Source organism: Microtus ochrogaster, chromosome 8, assembly GCF_000317375.1.
Source record: "Microtus ochrogaster isolate Prairie Vole_2 chromosome 8, MicOch1.0, whole genome shotgun sequence".
Classification (NCBI taxonomy): domain Eukaryota; kingdom Metazoa; phylum Chordata; class Mammalia; order Rodentia; family Cricetidae; genus Microtus; species Microtus ochrogaster.
Window position 1 is genome coordinate 55,891,804 of NC_022015.1, and position 24,538 is coordinate 55,916,341.

The window sequence follows — 24,538 nt, forward strand, 5'->3', positions numbered from 1 at the left end:
TAGGCAACCCACTCCCTGGGTGCAATCCCAAGTGAATGGAAATCACTTGGGATTTATGGGAATTTAGTTGGATCCTTAGACTTTTGTTTTAGGTAGGAACCTACTACTCCACTCTTCCAGGAGCCAGGGGTCTGGCAACTTAGCCACACCTGTTGACAATAGCCTTGAGAGTGCAGAACTCTTCAGAGAGCAGAGGGAGTACAACTAGATGGGACCTTTGAGTTAGAAGCGCAATAACCATGAACGAACTAAAAACAAGTCCCAAACTCTCTGACCTTTGGCCTCTTTGGGCCTCCACAGGGTGGTGGTGATGGACTTGCCCTGGTAGGTCCCCTGCTTAGTTGGTGCATTGAGAGTCAAAGGATAAAGTGTTCTATGAGAAGTTCTGCTCCTGCGACCCGAGTGACTTTGCACCAGCCAGACTCTTTCCTGCCTCCACTTTTCCCTGGGAGCCTGACACACTGTCCCCTTCACTCAAGCGACTGGAATGAGTTTGAAGCGCGTGAGGTGTGTTTAACTCCCACCACCTACGTGCAGGTCCTTGGAATGTCCTGGATTGCAATTAGACTGGAGCTTTACGTTTTGTCTGGGTTGTCATAGTTGGGGTGGTGACCCTTAAAATTCCACGGATTTAAACTCCTTTTACTATGCAGATGGAGGGACCCAGCCCTTTTCAACGTGAGAGGGGGAAGGGAAAGGGAGTCTGGGGCTAATGGCTGTGGGGTTTGGAGTTGTGGGAAGTGGCCTTTTGCTTTGAAAAACACGCCCTCCCCAGTTGTAAAGGCAAAAATGCCTGAATGGGAAGACAGGGTGTACTGCTGAAGAATTCTTGCCAAGAACACAGTGGCCTGGCCCTCAGGGAGTCCTAGTCTGAGGCCGAGGGTAACACGGCAGGGAGGGGAGGGGGCTGCCTTTGCCTGTGTCTGGGCGGCAGCTGTGCTCTCACTCCCCCAGGCATATTTCCTTCAATGTGCTCGCCCTTGTGGCATTGGTTGTTCCCATCAGAGACAAGGCACAGCTCTGTCCCCAGCAGAAAACGGTAATAGATTGTCAGTCTCCTAACTTGGTCAAACTCTCTCCCAGACTGAGCCCTGCTCCTCTCCCACCGTGTTTCTGGGACCACCCTGTCATCTCCACCATCAGGTGCTTTGAAGGAGGATGAAAGGGGCAAGGATTTGAGTGGACATGATGGACACAAGGGAAGTTGAGTTGACCAGCCTAGACTTGAAGCCCTCATGGCTGACTCAGTGATAACATGTCCTCTGCCTTGAGATTTGTACCTTTATAATTTGTAGCCCTGCATGTCTTTATAATAGGAAATTGTGCATTTGAGCTAAATAATAAAGTTGCCAGCAGAAATGTAGAAGAAGAATCAGCTTAGAACTGCTGGCCTCAGCTCTGTGAGGTCCTCTTTTCGGCTGTGCTTGAGTGATGGACAGTCCTGGTTTTGACACAGAGGCCCCTTCAGGAGCTCTATCAAGCACTGGGTCAGACGGGGACGTTGAGGTCATCTGGATGATGATAGACACCAAGTCATAGATAGATGGAGGGGTCATTTGAGATACTCCCCTCCTAAGCCTCGAGAGAACCAAAGGACCCCAAGGGAAAGTACCTTTCCAGCACTCCAGGGTAGTAGACTTGACACAGAACTCAGATCTCTGGGTTCCTAGTTGAGGTGGAGGTCAGCCATCATCACCTTCCAGTTCTAATCTTTCCCATTCCCTAGTCACATGACCCAGGGTTAACCTATGCTGCCTCTCTTAGACCTATGCACTCCTTACATCCATGAGTCGACGGACTCTCTTATTGTGGACTTTCCATGTAACATACTCCTGTGTTAGTATTCCACTTCTGTGCTCCAAAGCCTCCCTCTTCCCTCCACAGTTTTTTTTCCTCATAAGAAGTTTAGTTTCCATTAAAAAAAAAAAGAGGAATATTTATTTGGAGTTGTATGTCTTTTACAACATCTCAGAGAATCCAGATGAAAATAAAAAGCAGAATGCAGTCATGGATTTATACATAGTAAAAAATATAAAACGTAAGCAGTAGGACTGTCAGGCTAACTTGAGTGTTTCTGTCTTCATTGTTCAAACTTGTGCTATATTACCAAAATACCTATTGAAGTCGATTTCACAACAAACCATAACAGGAACTAAGTAATTTCCTTTAATTCACTAAAAAAAAAATGAAGGGGGTGTATCAGTTTGTTGATGTCCACGGCCGAACATTCTAACTTGTAGTGCCTGTGAGCTGACGTCAGCTCCCTGAGTTTAAAGAGCTGACCGAGCATGTGTGTGTTTATGTGCGAGGTAGGTGGAAGGCAAACACAAAAGTTACTTCCACCTGCTTTGTTAATCATAAAAAAAAACAAATAACATTTGGTTCGTAGGGCATTTAAGGTTATAATTCACCCCAGACCCTTCTCTGTTTGAGGAAGCATTTGTATTGAATTCCCATTTTAACCTCAATGTGTTCACCAGAGTGGCCTATGTTTCTGCCTACCTTTTAACATGTTTGTATATACACCCTGGACACTGGCTGCTCTTTAGTTTTTATTCACAAGATTAATTGAATCAACTTACTTTTGGAATTTTGTCAGCTGTTTATTCATTGAGGTTTTGTTTATGTTTGTTTTGTGACGCGGTCTCACTCTGTAGCCCAGGCTGGCCTAGGTGTCTCAGTGATCTATCCTCAACACCCTAAGTGCTGCTCTTGTAGGTGTGAAGTGTCAGGCCCAACTATTTTGGGGTATTTTCTGAGCCCAGAGCGCATGCAGATTGAAGGTGCAGGGGACCCAGGATGGAGGAGCAGGGTTCTCTTTTGTGGGGCTTGCTGCATAGAGGTTCAGTAATGGAATAGGAATGGAGCCGATGAGGGTTTTTCACCTCCCACTTTCATCTAGTTGCATCTCTGCCATTGCATGCTAGGTATTCGAGTCACTTGGGGGTGGGGCGGCGCCATTTTGTGTTTTGTGAGGTTGACAGCAAAAGTGTTTTCCCTGTGTACTTGTGGGCCAGCGGGACAGCTCCTGAACATGGAGCAGGTATTACTGTAGTGGCATTCAGCTGTGTTGCTAGGACTGTCGATCTCTACGGGAATTCGGAAGACATCTCATTTACTCATTTTGTCTCGTTAATTCTCCAAGGTGCCTTGACTCCGTCAGTCATTTCCTAGTGGGGGAATGCCGGGAAGGCTTGGAGGCTGGGTGACAGAGTAGCACACAGTTAAGTCTGGAGAAACATAATGTCCATTCCTAAACACAGCTACCCTCTGGCAACCTTGACCAGAGGCCTAGCACAAATCAGGAACCATAACAGTCCAAGTGGTTACTTGGTTTCTATTACTTGTCTGGGAGGAGGTTGAGTTGTCCTTGTTCGTTTTGATGACTTCTGGTCCAGTAGATTTGATTGGTGGATAAGGCATGAAGACTGTGGTAGTTGTGAACTTTGTTGTTTTTCTTTTTGCATGTGCTATCTCATCTGACTCCAGGAAGTATCGAGAACTTACCTAGTAATTGTGTCACAGTGGATTTGAATCCATACTAGTATGATCCCCATAGCTTGCTTGCTTCTTTCCTTCCTACCTTTCTTTATTTCAAGACAGGGTCTCTCTGTGTAGCCCTGGCTGTCCTGGAACTTGCTCTGTAGACTAGGCTGGCTTCAAACTCACAGAGACCAACCTGCCTCTGCCTCCCAAGTGCTGGGTTTAAGGTGTGTGCCACCACCTCCTGGCTATCTTTCTTCTTTTTCTATGATGGGACTTTTCTTTTTATTATCAATTGGTAGACTTGTATCTCCTCCCCCCCACCCCTTAGTCACCTAGAATTCCCACCCCCTTAGTCATCTAGAATTCTTTGTGAAGTTTTTATTGCCTTGTTGACTTATGAAAATGAGTCTTGGAGGGGTACTTATTTGTAAAGGATTTTCTATTCCAGTGATTTGGGGAGTGGGGGTGGGGGAGTGGGGGTGGGAGCAGGCAGGACTCAGTGACTTCTAAGGTGTCTAAGCCCGTCTATAATGAAGAATGTCTGTTGTGTTTAGTCATACATTCAGACTTGTTTAGATCCTGCTTATGTGTTAAATTCCAGTTGCTCCAGCCAGTCTCTCTGTATCCTGGATGATTTATGTTTCTGGGGAATCACTTAGAGCATGTGTTTTTTAAAACAAGTGGTCTTCATAAAAACTGGGGCCCAGGGATTTATATCACACTCATTCAAACATCTGGAGGAGACAGGGTAGCTCTGTTTGATGTTAGTTATAGAAATGGCACCATCGAATTCTAACAACTGTTTTATTTGGATCTGAACACCATGTTTAAAACAGCCCTTTCTTTTCTTTGCTTTTCCCCTTCTCACCAGCTTAGTATCACTCTGCTGACTGGCAGAGCCAGGAGAAATAGATGTCCACACCTACAGACCCAGCTGCGATGCCCCACCCGGGGCCCTCCCCAGGGCCCGGACCCTCTCCTGGACCAATTCTGGGGCCTAGTCCAGGACCAGGACCATCTCCAGGTTCTGTCCACAGCATGATGGGGCCCAGTCCTGGACCTCCCAGCGTCTCACATCCTATGTCAACAATGGGCTCCGCAGACTTCCCACAGGAAGGCATGCACCAGATGCATAAGGTAAGATTTTGAGCATTCCTTCCCACTTGACCTGACTTCCCAGGCTTGGTTGGGTACCGTCCTGTCCTGATGACTCTCCTGCTTTTTCCTGTTGTTAACATGAGGATCTAGTTAGAAATCTGTGTTAGTTTACAGCTGGGCGTTGATGGTGCACGCCTTTAATCCCTGCACTCGGGAGGCAGATGCAGGTGGATGCTCTGTGAGTTTGAGGCCAGCCTGGTCTAAAAGAGCTAGTTCCAGGACAGGCTCCAAAGCTACAGAGAAACCGTGTCTCAAAAAACAAAAACAAACAAACAAAAAAGAAATCTGTGTTAATTTGCCTGTTATTAAAAACATTCCTGTAATCCCAGTTCTTGGCAGATTGAAGCAAGAGGATCATGCTTTTGAGGCCAACATGGACTATGTAAGGCGATTTTGTCTCAAGAAAAACAAAAACAAAAAAACCAAGCATCCCCAAACTAATGTAAAACAGGCTGCCATTGCTATACTCTCGCTGTTATAGATGGCCCAGTAATAAAGATGTCTTTTTAAAATACAAAGGATTAGTGGGTCAAAGGTATTTTGTCTTGGTGATTAAGTCCATTAGTAAATAAAACTCCCCTTCCATCTCTCATATAATTTTATCATCCGTAAATCAATATATCGAAAATTTCTTATTCCCTAAAATTATTGAAATTTATTTGATAAAACTAGATCTTTAAGAGTGGCAGGTCAAAGTATTTTTCTAAAGATATTTCAGGGCCTGGAGAGATGGATCAGCAGTTAAGATTACTTGCTGTTCTTGCAGGACTGACATTGGGCCGCCAACCCCCACCCTGTAACTGCAGCTGCAGTGGTCTGACTTCCTTTCCTAAACTCCTCAGGCATCCCGAGTGTGGCACACACAAAGAATAAATAAATAGATACCATCTTTAAGTATTTTTCAAAAGACTTTATTAAAATTGAATAGTTTCTAGGGAATTCTTCCCATTTTGGTTTACTGAGATAGGTAGATAGCTCAGGTTGGTCCCAGAGTCTCCACAGTCCTGCTCAGTCTCCAGGGTGGTGGGTGAGCTGCCGTGGGGGAAATCTTGGGAATTCTCTGTGTCTGAAGCACCCTCACTCTGGATCAGAAGATCTGCTTGTTCATTTCTAGAATAGTTTCTAGCGATCCCCTCCCTATGAGATCTTTGTGGTGCGGATGATCACATAGGTACTGTTTGGCCTTGAGCCCTTATAGGAAATAAACTAAAGATAGCCTCTTTGAGTAAGAAAGTTCCTCTTTTAGTGTTTCTTTGAAGGTTAGCAATCAAAGAAAACCAATAAGGGCATCCTGTGTTCTTGAAAGTCTTGCCTCATGAGGCAAGTGTGGGCTTTGCATCCCTGCAGATGATGTTACATGCGGGGCTGCCCTGTCCATGCAGCATGGATGCCCACATCCTCTGGAGAAAGAGCCAATGGCATATAAGAGATTTCTCCTGAGGAACTGGCCTCTGGAGAAGTCCCACAGTTTGCAGTCAGCAGGCTGGAGACCCAGAGGAGCCAGTGGGAATGTGCAAGGCCAATCCTGTAAACTCTGGTGGAAGGTCAGGAGACCCACTCCCACAGACCTGCGCCCGACCTGTGCCTTTTCTTGTCTTCAGCCTCTGCATGAATTTAGGATGATGCCCGCTGCGTAGGCCAGGGTACTCTGCTTTCTTCAGTTTCTATTCAAATGCTAACCTTATCTGGAAACCCCTTGAAGACACACCCAGATATAAACCTCACCAAGTATTCAGATACCAGTGGTCAAGGTTTCACGGAAAGTTAGCCGTCACACACAGTAGACAAGTGCTACGAGACACTCATTTGAAACAAAAGCATTTTCAGGGGAAGGGGTGGGTCTTACCTCACTCTGTAGGACTTCAGGTCATTTTTCAAGGTAGGGCCTTAGAATCCCAAAGGGAAGGTCTACTTATAAAAGTCACTTGATGATTTCCAAATATCGTGATTTCCAAATATTTGCTTATTGTGAAAAGTGGAGCAGTACCAAGAAAAATGAGTGAGTTGGTTACCAAGTAAACAGCTGTACGCGCATTCTACAGCTTCCTTTTTTCCGTATTTGGCAACAGGACAGGCTCGGCACAGGTATGCATAGGCAGCTGTGGGCTTTTTTCTAATCACAGCCCCATGCTGTCTCTATTGATAGCCCTGAAACATCCTCTTTTTATTTAAAGATGTACTTCTGTAGTATCCCCAAGTTTGCGTGCCCCCTCTTTTCTTTTTGGTTTGTTTGTTGGTGTTAAGAGTCTCCCATACCTCATGGTAGCCTTGACATCACTGTGTAACCCAGAGTGGCCTTGGACTCCTCTCTTCTCCTTCCACCTCTGGACTGCTGGGATTACAAGTCTGCGTCATCACGCCTGGCTGCCCTCCTTAAAAAAAAGAAATCTGTGTTTGACTTGTCATGTCTACAGAACCAAAGCCTCTTACTTTCCATGACATATTATGGGTTGACATCTTGACGTTCTGAAGTCATTGAGTCGGCTCCTGTTCTGTTAACTTCGGGATGTATTCTAGATCTGCTTTGCCCTCGTGGACTCTGTCCCTGTGTCACAGAACCTTGGGATGATCTGAGGATAAAGGCCTCACCTTCCAAAGGAAAGAAAAAAAAATGTGGAGGACGTGTTTAGTTAACCTTTGTGATTGAAGCCTTTAAAAATTAAATGTGTGGGTGAGGCTTGGTCCTGACTTGCTTTTCTATTGGGCAGTCTTATTGATTGTCATCTCTTGTGGCCCATGGCTTTTGTCCCGTGATCTGTTCTCTCATTATTTTCTCCACTCCTGGGTACTCCCTTTTGTTTGGTGTTGGCTTTGCCTGTGAGCTCTGCAGTTTTTCCTCTTGAGCCCTGCAGATGTTACCACCCCGTTCCCCCCACTTGCAGCCCCCGAGAGAGCTCTCTGCCTGAGGACCTGGGTGAACCCGGGGAGCACACACCTGCGGGCCAGATGCCTTCACTTTCTTCCTTCTTTTTCAGGCGGCTGCGCTCCTTGTCTTCCTCCTCCATCTCCCTCTGAGCTTCAGCTTTTCGCTTTTCAACATCACTGAAAATAAGTAAACAAGTGGCCTAAATACATCTGCTGCATGGCTTTGATTTCCTCTCTATTATTACTACTTAACAGACTCAGTGACACTCTTTATACCAGATTCTTCCCATTTTTCTTCTGAGCATCCTCTTTATGGTAAAATTTCCCTCTTTTCAAGTGCATGCTTTTGACTCTGCAGAAATTAACTTTCTTTTCTCCAAAACTGCAAACACTCATACTTTCTTGCTTGAAGTCATTTGGTTTTTATAAACTCTTGGAAATGTTCCTTCCAGGCTGTTTGGAAAATTGCTATTACAGTTGGGGGAAGAATAGACTTTTCCTTTTCTAAGCGCATGCTCCCTTGCCTGATTCTGGATTGGATTAACATCAGTTCAATCGCTATGTATTGTATGTCTATCACGCTCTGGGCCTCAGGTCCAATGTCCAGCCCCTGTGCTTGTTATTAATTTCCAGCCTGTGCCTTTAGCCTCTTCTTCTTCTTCCCTCCCCCTGCAGCTTATCCCCCCCCACAACCCCCTGCTTTCACTCCCTCCTTTTCAGTACTCACCCCCCATTGCTTCTCGGCTCTGTATGTTCTTCTCCTTCCCAACTGCCATGGAACCTTCTGGTTCAACTTTTTAACTTTCCTTAGTTCATTCATCCAGTGAAGAAAAGTTACCAGGAAAATAGGTCACCTCAGACATTTCATGTAGCTTTCATCAGGACTCCAGAATAAGTTCAATACGCAACGGGTTTCACGCTTTATTTACAGAGGTATGAGGGGAGTAATAGTCATCTACCCTGTAAACGGTACTTTTCAATTGTCAGGCTTAAAACAGATTATAACATTGGTCAAAGAATGAAACGGTTTTTAAAGCCTTATTTTTTGACTTAGAGAGGTTTTGCTCATCCTATTGGAGTGATCTTTCTTATTTTACTTATGAAGTACATAATATAGGAATGTAAAAGAGACAGTAGATGGTTGTGTCGTATCTTTAAAGCCTGGAGGTATCTTCTGGTGGTCTTGTTAGAAATACTCTGCCTTATCGAGGTGTCTAATGGATGCCCTGTACATGTTTCAGCCCATGGACGGGATACACGATAAGGGGATTGTCGACGATGTCCACTGTGGATCTATGAAGAGCACCAGCCTGCGGACACCACACCCAGGAATGGGCCCTCCACAGAGCCCAATGGATCAGCACAGCCAAGGTTTGTGTCCTCTGCACTGTGGAGTTTTGTCTTCGTACCATACAATTTCAGTCTTTCCTGGTGGTAGTTTAATTACGGCTTTAACCTAGGTGTCTAAAGATGGTTAAATCCAGTTAGCTTTCTTTCTCTGGAGAAATCTGCTACCCTCTTCATCCCCCCCCCCAAAAAAAAATTACTCATCTGGGTAATTTTATTTTCAAAGTCCAAGTAATTTTACCAACCTAATGCATCCAAATATGCTATTCGGAGCTTCATGTCATTTATCGAGAATCTTTATTTTGATCTTGTAAAGGTAAATGATGTCACACCCAACTCATTGAGGGAGCTAAAGTTTAGCAAGTTTCCTTATTTCTCTGACTATACATAGCCGGTAATTGATAAAGGCCAAAAGGGAATCTAGGTCTCTGTCAACAGCAGTATGTAAAAGTAAGATGAACTAAACCCCTGTGACCCTTGAGGTGACTCTTACATACTCGGTCAAAGGTGATATTTTCCGTTAGTGAAACTACCTACCATTCTTGTTAGGTGACTCTGTAGGTCTCCTAGGCTTGCAGTAGCAAGTAACTGTTGCCCAAAACAAACCTAACCTCTCTCGTAGATCTAGGGACAAAAAAAGTTCATGACAAAGGTGTCAGGAAAGACTGTTATCTCTAAAGGTTCCAGAGACGAATCCTCCCCTGCTCCAGCTGATTGCAGCAAACCTTGGCCTTCACAAAACATTCCAGTCTCCACCTCCGTCACCACAAGGCATTTTCACGGTCTGTCTCAGTAGCCAGCTCTTCTTCTCTGATATTTGGGTCAAGATGGACCCTAATCTAGTAGATCTTCTTTATTTGGTGACATCGCATTGACCCTCTATCCAGAAGACGTGGTATTCACAGGTAGAGAGGGTCGGCTATCAATGTGTATTTCTTGGTGGGGAGCAACGCGCACAATTCAACCCTTCGCCATAGCCAATTAATATGTGAGTTTTTCTATCGATGTCATGTCTCCTTCCTTCGCTATTGAAGGGATATCAAGATACTTCAGAGCCATTTAAAATACACCATAGCCTGCTTTCAGAACCATCATTTGGTCGTTTTCACACACGAAGGCCATGGACTCATCCAGTGTCAGCTGACACTGGTATGTGGATCTTCTTCTGGGACACCGTGGTTTGCTCGTCATACAGACTTCCCTGTAATTAAGGGTTTAAGTTTCCCTCCATTTACAGTGGGATTGCGATAGAAAAACTTGGCTGGGAGGATTTAGAGAGCCGAGTTCATAGTTACCTTCTTTCTGAAGTATAACTCAGAGGTTGTGGAGACTGGCATTGTGGTGTCCCTCTGTTATCTGCAGCCTTGAGCATCCTAGGCTCTGATGTGAATCTTGTTGGCAGGCGAGATGATGCATGAAATCTTGACCTTGTAGAAAACTAATCTGAAACTTTTGAAGGCCCGGAAGGAGAAGTTTGACTCACGAGGGCTGAGAATGAATTGTGACGACAGCTTTAGGTTCGCTGGTTAAGTTTCTGAGGGGCCATGTCTGCTCACAGCCATAATGAGACCACAGTTTTAGTACCTGCAAGGTATGGAGGAATTACATACAGTCACTCCTAAGGCCATATAGGAGCTTGAACGTGTTCTGCTCCGAACATTATCCTACATGTGGAGGTGATGCTGAGTGACAGCTCTCAAACAAAGGAACGATGACCCCTGATTGTTAAAACTGAGAATAGTTTCACGTTGGTTTCTCCTAAAAAACTCTCCGGTAGCTTGGCTCCCCTTCCTACCTTAAGAATATCCTATTTACCGTTGGATTTCCAGTGCTTGGCCGGTTGGCCAGTGCATGACTATAGATGCACACTCAGTTAAACAGTTCCATTAGATACAAAAACAAATTGTACACTTTGAACTAGAGCTCAGTTTTTGTGTAAATTACACTAGTTATTGGGAGGCCCTTTAGTCAGTGGAGTCAGAACTAAACTGTACTGTTATTCCATAGAAGAGTAAAGTACCCTGTAGACGGGGGAGTCAATTATTTATAAGTTGTGTGTGTGTTTAAATAAAGCAGTATTAGTATAATGCATTTCTGTTCTAAGTAATGATCTAAAAAGAATTCCGACCTAGTAATAGTATGCATCTTAAAAATCCCATTGTGGAAATTTTTTCCTAAACACATAGGTATAGAGAGGTCCGTCTTATAGCTGTAACCAGTTCAATACATGCTAAGTGACTTTAGGGCGTTGGTTGGAAGGCAAAACCATTTCTCTCAGGGTACCTCATGGTCACTATGAAAGCTCTGTTTCTTTTTAGCACAGTGGTTTGAGAATGCCTTTATAGGCGTGTGTGTGTGTGTGTGTGTGTGTGTGTACGTGTGTGTACACGTGTATGGCTGGTACATATAAAATTGGTATTTAAAAAGTTTGAGAATATTAAAGAAGAGAGAGAGAGCTTATTGCTTCTCTCTAAGGCAAGGTGAAACTTGAGCGATAGTAACTCTTGAAGACTAGTGAAGGAAAACTGCCATTTTTGTCACGCTTTGGATGAGGAAATCAAATAAGACTTCCAGAAGAGTGGCATCTGCATCCATGGTGTCGACTTCAGGCAAGTGTCTCCTCATTGGAGGCCATTTCTTCCCTCCGTTTCCTCAGTGAAGGACAATTACCAAGATAGGTTATGCCGATGCACCGTTTAGATTCTGTTTTTCCTCAAGTTTTATGGGATGTTACTCATGAAGGAAAAAAAAAAAACCTTCTCTGAGGCTGAGCCACTGTCATATTTTTAATGTCACAGTGACAGAGTGATTCTATTAGCATCTTCTGTAGATCCCGGGAAGTCATTTCTTTCCGCCCCCAGTTTCTTCTTTGCCAAATTTCAGGTGAAATTTCTTACTGTATTCGTTGATCCTGCAGTATGGGTTTTATTCTGTCACTTTCCTTCTTGTCAAATTCATCGATACTTTTCTGGGTTGATTTCTCAGTCGCCAGGTATGCTATGCTAGTTGGTTTTGCATTATTACAAAATAGTCCAGCAATCCACTTAGAAAGTTTATTGGTTCAATGAATGACAAATGTTTCAGTCCACCTTAGCTCTGTGAACTTAGGCCCGAGGTGGCAAGGGTCAGGGAGTAGAGGAGGGCCTGCTTACCTTATAGCACCCCAGAAGCAGAGACACAGAGAGAGGAATCGGGGTCCTAGTATCTCCTTCAGTAGTGTCAGCTTCATTAACAAGGAAAGATTGACAGCAGAAGTTCAGAGTCTTATTGATACCCGATTCATCATTATAAATAGCAGCATGTTGGAATATTTCTACTAGTCTAACAGGCTGGCTTCAGGGAGATTGCCGTGGCTCACTTACATAGAGGACTAACTAGAGCCCCAGTCCTGGTGTTGTATGATCCCTCGTGCAGTGGGGATTTGGTGTTGAGACCCAGCAGTCTTCCTCTGTGGTAGGAGTTCCCCACATGGTATCCCAGTTCTTAGCCATCAACAGAAGAATATGAGTTCTTATCGGGGGATCGTGCTAAATATGTTCATTCTCCAAATGGCAAAACCACATTTAAAAGTAACTGTATCATTTATTCTCTCTGGGATTCAGAATGGTGGTGGTGTGTGAGGGTCACCTACCCGTGGACCTCTGTGACCATGCAACTTTGCTCTTCAGACTGGACATGGGTTCAAACACACAGCCCTTATCTCGTAACCAGGCGTGCGGTGACCTTTATGATAACTGTCAAATTCACACATTCTTTGAAGGATCAAGTCCTTTCGTCTGTGTTTGTCCTCTTCTGCCTGGGGACTGCTTTTGCTTTATTAATATTGGTACTTTGTTTGAACGCAAGGAAACTGTTTGATTGCAATGGTACTTGGTTTTTTTTCCTCCGCCCTGAATCTTCCTGGCACTGCACTCGGTCCCACACTGTAGGTATTGTTGAGCACACCACCTTCTGAAATGACTCCCTTAACATTTCTGTGCATTTTAGTTTTCCTTCCTTAAGAAAAATATTCTTTATTTCCTCAGTTTGGTTTTACATTTGAACACTCAAGTCCGTGACTTCATTTGTATGCGATATCCTAAGTGTTATGCTGGGAGATTTTTGAAACTTTAAATACTTGACTTATTTTGACATAACACCATGTAGATTAGATTATGGAGTATATGCATTAGAGCCAGACAGGCTTGGTTTAAACCTGACTGTGAAGATTTACTTGGGTGACACTGAGTAACTCACTCACTCTCTGAGCCTCCGCAGCCTTCCCTTGGAGCATGAGGTAACAGGGTTTGTCGTCAGAGGGCTGTGCCGAGGATTGATACAGCAGTATATGCTCACCCCTGTGTGCTCTGGAACTTCTGCCATTTCTGTGCCTACAGCTGCCCATTGGCTGGCACCATCTTGATTCGCCTCTGCCTGGTGACACCTGGCTTACCTACAGTGGAATAGTCCTCTGAACACAGACGACCCCCAGGGCTGTAGTGATAACTAGTGATTTAACCAGTGACTGATCCTGAAGGAGTTTAAATACCCTGACTTCTTCACTCCTTCCCTAGAATAATTGCAGGTAGTTTATTTATCTTGTGTCCCAGAGCGTCTGCAGTGGATTAATCTTCAGGTCCTGCTGCAACAGCTGGCTTGGTGATGCATTTTTTATTGGCTACCTTCCCTCCCATATATCACCTCTCCAGACTCCTCGCAGTGTCCCTGCACCTCCTGTATAAATTGCCTGCATTCAGCCCTGGGCTCAGCCTGATGCTGGACCAACTCAGTTGAGATGCCAGGAGCCGTCATGGCATGGTAACGGCAGCACCAGGTCACCAATAATTGCCTGTTAGTCACAGCTTGCATGATAACCCACCAAATAATATTTGAGTTCTTCATAAGACACTGCTTATCCTACACGGAGCCACTTTAGGCCTCTCTGTGCTTTGTTGGGTAGCTTGGCGCTGCCTCTGATGCAGAATCTCTGCCCTTCGTCGTCGTTCCTGCAGGTGGACAATCACCATGGACAGTTTGCCTTCTAGGGTACGAGTGGCTATTGATGATCTCAAATGTGGCCGGAGGAATAGGGATGTTCTGTGAGCATGAAATGCCGGGTGTCAAAGCCCTGCGGTGAAAAAAACAGTGCAGAGTCCCTATTTGTGAATTTGCTAATCTTGTGAGCGTTATATAAACTGTTCTTAAGCTACCTTTACCTGTTTCTTTGACCTTTTTAATGTGCTTACCAGAGAATTTTAAATTACAGAGAAGCTGTATTAGAGACTAAACTTCTAAGATATATGCCATTGTCAACTTAGCCATACCTTAAATTTCTATCATGTAGTGTTGCTGTGGTGGGTTATTCGAGTATTCCAGACTACCTCTCTCTCGGGGTCATCTGCTACAGCCTGTGATCTTGTGTTTTATTTTAGGTTATATGTCACCACACCCGTCTCCTTTGGGAGCCCCAGAGCACGTCTCCAGCCCAATCTCTGGAGGAGGCCCAACCCCACCCCAGATGCCACCGAGCCAGCCAGGGCCACTCATCCCAGGAGATCTGCAGCAGGCCATGAACCAGCCTAACAGAGGACCCTCACCTTTCAGTCCTGTGCAGCTGCATCAGCTTCGAGCTCAGATTTTAGCTTACAAAATGTTGGCCAGGGGCCAGCCCCTCCCCGAAACACTGCAGCTTGCAGTCCAGGGGAAAAGGACCTTGCCTGGCATGCAGCAGCAACAACAGCAGCAGCAACAGCAACAGCAGCCTCAGCAGCAACAGCAGCAGCCCCAGCAGCCTCAGCAGCAGGCACAGCCACAGCAACAGCAGCAGCAGCCAGCCCTTGTTAGCTACAACAGACCATCTGGTAGGTTAATACCCAACTGAATGAAAAGCACTGTGGTCCAGTGTGGAGAAGCAGTCTCTAGCACACAGACTTACTAGTTTGGTGAAAGACTGCGGCCGACCGAACTCTTTTTCTATGTCTCTTTCTGTCCCACTGAGATTGGCTGAGATTCTTGGTTCCTGCTATAAAGGATCCTAGAGCAGTGTTTCTTAGTCAGAAACCCTCCCGCAAGCTGGGAATCTGGGGAGAAAGCACGTAAGCACATTCTCCCATGATCTTGCATTCTCTTTTAAGAGGTACAAGGTTGCTTAGAAGCCCATCAGCATACTCCAGGTTAGGAACCCCTGTTTCGTCTGCACTCATCCATAAAACTCCCTGCTCAAATTGGCCCCCAACTGAGTCTTTCCGTATTTGTTGGTTTATTTATTTCTTACCCTTTTTGTTGGAAAAACATATGTGCATTTGATGAGACATGTTGTACAAAAAATTATCAAATAAAGAAGCAGAAAGATGGGAATTTATTATTTTTTTAAGAAGCAAGAATCCAGGTCAGAGATGGAGAGCCCATAAGAGCCCCCCACAGTTGCTGTGGCTTAGCTTCAAAGATGACTTGAGTTTTCTGACAGAGCTACAAGGAGATGGGGTCATGTATCTAATTCTCACCATTCAGAAGGAAGTTGCTTCCCAATTTCTCAGAGGACACAAAGCCGTTTCTGGCATGAGAATATAAAGTAGATCTCCCAGGTGTGATTATCCTTCAAATTACAGTCATTCCTTGTGTCTGAAGCAGACTGCTTCTAGGACCCCAGTGGATACCAAGATCCGTCATGTTCAAGTCCTTCATAGGAAGTGTGGTGTGGCATTTGCATTTAAGCTATGCATATCCTTTTGTGCACTTTATCATCTGCAGATTATTTATGAGAAATATTGACTCTAACACAAATGCTATCTGAATAGTCGATACACTGTATTGTTTAGGGAATAATGACAAGAAAAAGAAGTCTATGCCCACTCTATACAGATGCAATTTTTTTCCAGCTATTTTCTGTCTGTGATTAGTTGAATTCACAGAATTGGGACTCACAGATACGGAAAACTGGCTATCATTATGTCTTCATTATTATCGTGAAAGGCTTTGTGTGGTAGAAGCATTAGGAACACTTATTCATAGCGAGGTAACAGATCCGTGTGACCTGTTCCTTAGACTCTCTGGGATAAGAATGAGAAACTATGATTACACAACTGGCCAGGATGATGTATTCTGGAGACATGATTTTTTCATGGATGAAACTCAGAGGTACAAGGGGCTTTAGAGTGCTCCTCTATGAAGGTTGCATCTCTAGTATGCATCCCAAGATAGCTTTTGGACAGGCTGGCAAGCTGGCTCAGTGGTTAGGAGCACTGACTGCTCTTCCAGAGGACCCGGGTTCAATTCCCAGCACCCACATGGCAGTTCACAACTCTCTGTAACTATAAGATCTGACACCCTCACACAGACATACATGCAGGCAAAACACCATTGCAAATAAAATGAATATTAATAAATAATTTTACAAAAAGTTAGATTTCGGTAAAGGTACTTTACTCACAAACCTGATGAACCCTGAGTTCCATTCCTGGAACCTACTTAAAGGTAGGAGGAGAGAAATGACTCCATAAAGTGGCCCTTGACCTGCACATGCGTTCTGGGGCATACATGACCCCCTTCTCCAATCAATCAGTCAATCAATCAATCAATCAATTAACTAGATCTTTAGAAAGAACTAGATAAACGGAGCTTATGGTTTCGTGTGAGAGCTTTGGATTGTGGGGAGCTTAATGCTCCCGGACACTGATACCATCTCCTATGAATGGCTTTCACTCATTTGGGTAAATTGACAAGCTCACCACTGTGAGAACAATGAATTTGGACTATTTGTTCTAGGTTTAGGAACTCTGGTAAAAAGAAAAGGAGTCTGACTGGTGTTTTGTTTTGTCTTAAACGTTTCTTTTCTGATAGAATTAGTTCCAAAAATAGCGATATCAGGAAGATGAACTCTTGTTAGTTGTACATGTAACTAACATTAGGAATGAGTCTCTTGACCGAGATGGCTCAATGGGTAGGAGGGCTTGTTGTGCAAGCACTGTGAGACCTGAGTTCAATTCCCTAGAACCCCTGTGAAGATCAGGTGTAGTTATGTGCACCTGTAATCTGGGTACTATAGGGTAGGGATTGGTCTGGAGACAGGAAGATTTTCGGTGCTTTCTGGCTGCTAATCAAGCTTTGTATTCAGTTGGAGCTCTCAAGGGAATGAGGCAGAGAATGATAGAGGACACCTGTTCCTTCTGACCTCCACATGCCTGCACGCACACACACACATTTCACACATACACACAGAAAAATAAATCATTTTAATGGGTATTTTAAAATATACGCCGATGAGATACCAGCACTTGGGAGGTAGATGTGGGAGGGGTGAAAGGCCTCAGTGAGTTTGAATTCCAGCTTGGGACGACTGAGACCCTATCATAAAACAAACACCCAAACCAGAACCAGCAGAAGTTTGTGTCTCATAGTTATGACGGCTGGGGCTTCCAACCTGAGGTGGTCAGCGGATTTAGCACTTGGGGAGTCCTGCTTTCTGGGTCTTAGGAGGTACCTGTGCTGTACCCTCCCATAGTTTACTGGGTGAGGGAACCGTCTGTGGCCTCTCGTGTGGTTTTTGGTATCATTCATGAGAGCTCTGCCTCATGGCTTAATTTCCTCTGCCTCCTAATACTATTTATTTGAGGATTTGGATTCCAGCATAGGAATTTGGGCAGACACAAACATTTAGAATGTAGCTATGTTTTGTTTTGTTGTTTTTTTGGTGTGTGTGTGTGTGTGTGTGTGTGTGTGTGTGTGTGTGTGTGTGTGTGTGTTGTATGTGTGTAAGATAAGTTCTTCCTTTGAATCCCCAGCTGGCCTTGGCCCCCTTAGTAGCCTTCCTTTCTCTAAGATCTGGGGTTACAGGCAGGCACCAGCACTATCAGTTAGTAGTTGAGTTTTTAAAGGAAAAAAAATACTATTTCATACACAGATTTCTGTGTGACTAGCAGGGAGCCCTTTGATAGATGGAGGAGAATATGGAACCATACCACATGACTGGAAAGGGCACCCCAAACCCCATGCAGGGACATGACAGTTTGAACCCTCAGTAGATATTTAAACTGAAACTAAAGCTCTAGAGAATTTGGCCAAAGATAAGGAAATTTTTTTCTGTATATGAAACTTTGACTCACCGAGAACCTTCTCGCTTACCTGGGCTCTGTGATGTTCTTGGCACATGTTATCTCTGCTGCATGGAGGACATCTCTAGGTCTAGATCCTAATGGCTGTGACTTGAATTTCCCCCAAAGGGTGCCTTCTTGACCCAAATTCTCTAGACCAGGGCAAGGATCTATAAAATGTGGGTGCCTCAGCTCTTCACTCTTGTGTATTAAGAGTGAAGATCACAGTGTCCTATCCCGGCTTCTTTTCACCCTTAGTCTGGACATGCTGTTAACAGAATCAGTCATCTTTGCTTCTCACATCTTAGTGCATGAGTGGTTCCAACAACCAGGCTTAACACGGAGGCCAGCTGCTTACAGCAAGATAGCTGGCCACTGGGCAGAGAGCTGGGAAGATTTTGCTCTATGAGCATAATTCATGGGTCATGGAGCCTGTCTTGGGATATCACCTGCCACATCATAGGCCTCCAAAGATATTAGTAGTCTTTTGGTGACCTCGCCTCAGCATGAAAGTATTTCACATGGGTAGGCCGCTGAATTCTTCATCTGAGAAGCCTTTGCACCCAAGGGTCTAATAATGGGGCTGAGTGAAGTAATGAAACTTAAAGGGCAAAGTTTCTACTATATGAGGACATCCATATGACAATACTTTATGTCTTCTGAACCTAACTGTGGATCTGAGGACATCCATATGACAATACTTATGCCTACTGAACCTAACTGTGCATACATTTTCTGGGTCATTTCTACTAGATGGGGTACTTACTTTTTTTTGATGGAGGAAGGTCATTGGTTAATTAAATAAAGAAGCTGCTTGCTCTGATAGGTTAAAACATAGGTGGGAGGAGTAAACAGAACAGAATGCTGGGAGGAAGAGGAAGTGAGCTCAGACTCGACAGCTCTGCGCTCTGGAACAGAGACGCCATGCTCCCGGCTCCTGGGCGGACGCTGGGCGGACGCGGGCCGAGACACATGTGATGAAGCTCCAACCCAGGATGGACGTAGGCTAGAATCTCCCTGGTAAGCCACCTTGTGGGCTACAGCAGATTATTAGAGATGGGCTAGTCCAGGTGCCTAGAAGAGGCTAGATAGAAATGGGCCAAGCAGTGATTAAAAGAATACAGTATCCGTGTAATTATTTTGGGGCATAAGCTAGCCAGGTGGCTGGGGTGCTGGGGATGCAGCCCCGCAGCTCCATATTACTACACTTCTTAATTACCCACCTCTTTGTCCGTGCCTGTCTTATAGCAGCCCTATCAGCAAAGGGACCTGGTTTTATTACCCACTGCTCATGTATTTTGTATTTTCCAGTTGTCATGCTTAGTAAGAAATGAAAGTATTTGGGTAGATGTTGTTTTCCGGTTAAGTGGGCAAGGAGGCCATGCGTAAAAGAAGAAGGTATCTCTTTCCAATGGAGTGGCATGTCCCTGCTACTGTCAGGAGTGCCCATCCTGCAATACTTGTGCAGAAATCTGATCTAGGACAGACAACTTTATTGGATGAAGGCATTTGTTTCTATTGGCATCTATGATAAGCTGAAATAATGTAAGGACTTTTTTAAGTCAATATGAAACTTGACTAATGTTGTATACTCCTTCCCCCCCTAAAAAAAAAAAAAAACCAACACATTTTCTCACAAACACCCTGCCAATCTTTCAGGGAAAAAAAGACGTTTTAATGCATGCACTTCTGAGGATCTTAAACTTCCATCCCACGTCCCAGTGTACTTAATGCAGGAAGAGAATGTGCGACAGTGCTGGCTTGGTCTTCCCCAAATCTACCCCTGAGCAGGACTCACAGGAAGTGACATTGTTCCCCAGCAGGATGCCCTGTATGAGCAAGTATGCTGAAGAAGGCTCCCACTCTGGGGGGTGGGGCAGTTGGCCACTTCTCAAGAGGAGCCTTGTCCTTGCTCTTGTGGGCAGAACTCCAGACCAAGGCACATTTCTCTTTTCGTTTTGATTCTCTTTTTCCTTTTAGGGATTAAAGCAGAATAAAAACGAGAACTGAGAAAGCTGTGGTTTGGAGAAGTGAAGGAACAATCTTACGGTGGTAAAAGAAGAAAGTGGTTCCCCTGCCCCCGCCCCCCCATTTAAATGCTTGCCCCTACCCCCCTCCTTGGCATCTGAAACTTTTTGATGTGTTCAATTTAAATATTCATATTTCCAACCTGTAGAAATCACTTACATTCCTATTTAATGCAGAGAGATATTTGCATGATTATCCTGTGTGCTGAGTGTCCTCTGAATGCACAGAAACTCTGTGCAGGCGAGGCCTAGGTATATCAGTGAGTGTGTTGCCCTATTGCTTCCTATCAGGTGGGTTGGGATGGGATGCATCCACTGAAGATCCCCACCCCAGCAGTATTGGAACCACATTCCGGAGATCCAGGGAGTACAGCCTCCATTTTGGCTCCTAAGGCAGAAGGCATTTTGAATACTGACCATAAGCCTAAATTGTTCGTACTGGAGAGAGGGGAAGAGACGAGCTGAAAACAGTTTTTATTCGGTTTGAAGGTGTGGTGAAAGGCCTTAGGTAGCCAGCCGCAGGCTGTCTGGTGCACAGTGGGTGGTTTCTGTGGAGTCCAGTGCTGTCTGTAAACCTCCTACAGGACAAGCACAGAGCCTACTGGAGGGGGCTGACATCCTGAATGTAAGTGCAGGAAGCTACATTGAGTGTCCTGGTTTCTGTAAATGAAAGTATTTATACAGTCAGTCGGGGAGAGGCGAAAACAGACCCACACAGAAAATGAATTTCTGTTTAGCTAGGAAATAGAGTTTGCTTGTAAGTGGCCCTGAGAGCAGCTGGCAGGAGGCACATGACAAGGCCACTGACCTAAGGAGCATCTGTGCTGAGTTGTAGGAAACTACAGGAATGTTCTGAAATTTGGCCCAGAAAAGAATCCTCTGCCAGCTGCCAGCTAATCGGGTACCCAAATTCTGGAAGTCCTCTTTTATGTCATGGGGGTTCTCTGTTGTGTGGTATACAGTCCTTAAATTGGACTTCTCTTCCCCCTGTTCTTGATCAATAAAGATGAAAAGTTGAGCATATAATCAGAAATCTCACTGAATCCTCGTGGCCACTCTATGAGAGAGGTTATTATTATTGTTCCCATTCTGCAGGCGAGGAAGCAGACACAGGGCTTGGTGCATTGATCAACTTCACACAGCCAGTGGGTGCTAGGGCTAAGACAATATTTTTTTTTTGGTAACTTTATGTTATTTTTTAGAGTTATTTTATGTGTGTTAGTGTTTGGCCTACATGTATTGTATGTTAATTATGTATGTGCCTGATACACACACACACACACACACACACACACACACGCACACACACGCACGCACACACACACACTGACACTAACCTGAGCAGTTTATACTAATTCTTCACATTCCTCATGTCACAATGTTTGCTTATGGCTTTCTCTGGATTGTCACTGAAGTCCTTTTCTAAATGGGATTTGTCGGAAATTGAAGAAATACATTCCATTTTCCATAATGCATGCCTTTGTATGGTTAATTATTGCTCCTCTCTGAAGTCTCAGACTGGTTTTTGTGTTGAACAGCTTTATTTTTTTTTTCCCTTAGGAAGAATATAGGAAATACTTGAATGAATGCCTGTTTGTGGTTTTAGCATCTGCTGACTGAGATTCTTTGTTTTTTATTTATTTATTTATTTATTTATTTAATTTTTTAAAAATATACTAATTCACCTGGTAGCTTCAGAAATCTTACTTAATTTTAAGAAAACCGAGAACACACTTGGAGGAGAGTTGAAGCGCTTCTTACTTTAGATCTGTATCTAGTTAACTGAAATTCCCAAAGCTTAATGCAGAAAAGCAGCTGAAATTGAAATCAGTAATACTTAAAGGTTTGTCTTGTATTTTTGGGACAGGTTTTCAACTTGGCTACCGACTCTTGATTCCCCTGCCTCTACCTCTCAAGTGCTGGAATTACAGGACTGTGCCACTATGCCAAGCTTCCAAGATAGGTTCAAGATTGCCTGTCATCGTCTGATAATAAGAGGGAAAAGGCCTTCTTTAGTATTTGCTGATTTTTATTAGGAGAAATGAGCCTATTTTACCCCGAATGTTGGATAGTTTTAGAAATGCTTTGCTACTATGTGATTAAAGTAAAACTTAGGTTTTGAGATTCACTGTAAGTAAGCCTGAATTCACTGGATCCAGTAGCCAGCACAGGCAGTTGGGATAGAGACCTGACTTGCGGGACTTAGTAGCCCTTTGCAAAGTGAGACTTTAGGGCCACACCCATTACATCTGGTAGTAGAACTCTCTTTTCTGAAGTTTGAATCCACCTGTGATTGTTTAAAAACAAACAACAGAAACCCACCACAGAATGTGGCATTAAAAACCATCTTGTCATTTCCTTGATGTATTACAACTAGGAGTCATTTTTTAGATGGTTTTGACACTGTTCATTAGTGCATGCCATTTTCCTGTGGACCACACGCCGGATTACTTTTCTTCTCTCACCTCTGCCTTCATTCCTTTTCCTCCTTTGTACCCTCAGTTAGTCAGCCCTCTGGGGTTTAAGACTCTGGTGATCTCCAGCCTAGGTAGTCCTTGAGGGCTGGAGGAGCTGGGCATGGTCAGCAGGTGTCCTTTCTTCTGTCCTGTCCTGCCATGTCCCTCTTGTCTCACAGGCCCCGGGCAGGACCTGCTGCTGAGTGGCCAGAGCACCCCACAGAAGCTGTCAGCACCAGCACCCAGTGGCCGACCCTCGCCCGCACCCCCAGCCGCTGCCCAGCCCACAGCCACGGCTGTGCCAGGGCCCTCGGTGCAGCAGCCTGCCCCAGGGCAGCCGTCTCCTGTCCTGCAGCTCCAACAGAAGCAGAGCCGTATCAGCCCCATCCAGAAACCGCAAGGCCTTGACCCCGTGGAGATCCTGCAGGAGCGAGAGTACAGGTACTGCTGGCCATCAAGACAAGCCATCACCAGCGACGGGGGTGGGGTTGGGGCGGGGGTGGGGCGGGAGGCTGACTGACTTGCCTCATGGGACAGTGCCTCAGTAGCACTGGACACCAGGAGCACTGGACACCGGGAGCACTGGACACCAGGAGCACTGGACACTGGGAGCACTGGACACCGGGAGCACTGAAGGGAGACAGGAGAGGACTCGTACTGCAGCAGTGATTTCAGAACACTTGTAGAGAATGTTCACATGCCCTTGAGTGGGTCCTTAAGCCATACGAGCAGGACAAATTGTGACGACTTCTCTCTCGTTCAATCACAAACCTTTTTTGGTCCCATCCACTTGCCAGGTGCTGGGAATTCAGTGATCAAAAGCCCAGTCCAGAGTTTCTTAATTTCAGGGTGGATCATCTCAGGCTTGAATCATGTAATAGCTCGTCCTTGATTGTCAGTGTGTTCTTGAAGAACTGATGACTGAGATAATCAAGTTGAGTATATTGTCTGGGTCATCCTCATGGGACTAAAAAGCATACCGCATAGATTGGTATAGTGTGATCTGGGCTTTGATTCAGGCATGTTTTAGTCTAGAGGTTGGCCCAGCTTTAGGGTAAGCCTTAGGTCTCTGTTTTCAGATGGAATCCTTAGTTAAACTCCTAATCCAGACACTTGTCACCTGATTCGACACAGTTGTATCTAAATTAGGGATTGGCAAACCTTTTCCTGTAAAAGGACCAGATGGAAAACATCTAATGTTTTTCAGGGCCATATGTCTTAGACACAGAGAGTCAGCTCTGCCCTTTTTGTGGGAAAACACCCATAGACTATGGTGTCTTGGCTTTGTTCCAATAAAACTTTATTTAGAAAAGCAACTGTGGACAAGATTTGGCCCACAGGCTCTATTTAGCAGACCACTCAAGACAATGGCTAACAACCATGAAAAAGTGAGTCCATTAAGTGTTAAGATGAAGCAAAGCTACGATTTTGGGTTCTGCCACCTGCCTGGAAGCATCCTCTGTCAGAAACAGCTCAGTTGTCTTCATGAGATTGCATCACTTTTCTGCGACTTAACGTGTTAAAAATAGTATAGTATGTTTCATAGAGTCAGGAAGGATAATATATTTTGGAAGTTTTTAGTAATATTGATGTCAATTATTTGCCTAGAGTTACTTGAATTAAAAGAAAATTAGATGTTAAAAATTAGGGAATGCTAGCCAGTAAAGCAGTGTTTGGATTCTCTTTAAGAGCACTATCTTAATCTTTATTAAAAGGTATGTAGCTTGTTAGGAAATTTAATAAACTATGACTGATTTGGAGAGTTGTTTTGGAGACATCCCAGTGACCAGGTATTAGATGTCGGTCGCCTTTTGGCGAAGAAATATGACTTTGCTGTCTCATTTCTGTTGCCTGTCATCATTGGGAGCACTTCTGTCGACAGACCCAGCTTGTGACCTGAGCATCAGGGCCAGGCAGAGTCTGTTGGGTCAATACTTGTGTGTCCTAACCTTAAGCATAAGGACACCCATGGCAGAAAAACTCCTCAGATGCTGTTGAGTAAACAAAGTCATACAAAGTAATTGGTGGAGATGGTCAGTTATAAGAAAGAGCAGAATCGTGTGGTTACTCTGAATTCTATCTTTCCTAAAGTCTGTCGTGCCTTTGCCCTGCCTGGAAGTTGCAGAGATGC

General features: G+C 44.6%; 1 protein-coding gene across 5 annotated transcripts in view; it reads left to right on the top strand.

Annotated features, from left to right (window-relative positions):
- Smarca2 (SWI/SNF related, matrix associated, actin dependent regulator of chromatin, subfamily a, member 2) overlaps positions 1–24,538 on the top strand; it is a 170,199-nt gene that overhangs the window by 14,219 nt on the left and 131,442 nt on the right. For all 5 annotated transcript variants that reach the window (XM_013348059.2, XM_026781645.1, XM_026781644.1 and 2 more), the window contains exons 2-5: positions 4,358–4,623; positions 8,751–8,880; positions 14,268–14,696; positions 22,587–22,848. In XM_013348059.2, coding sequence (XP_013203513.1) covers positions 4,399–4,623; positions 8,751–8,880; positions 14,268–14,696; positions 22,587–22,848 — 1,046 coding nt within the window. In that variant the 5' untranslated portion in view covers positions 4,358–4,398. The remainder of the gene's footprint in view (positions 1–4,357; positions 4,624–8,750; positions 8,881–14,267; positions 14,697–22,586; positions 22,849–24,538) is intronic.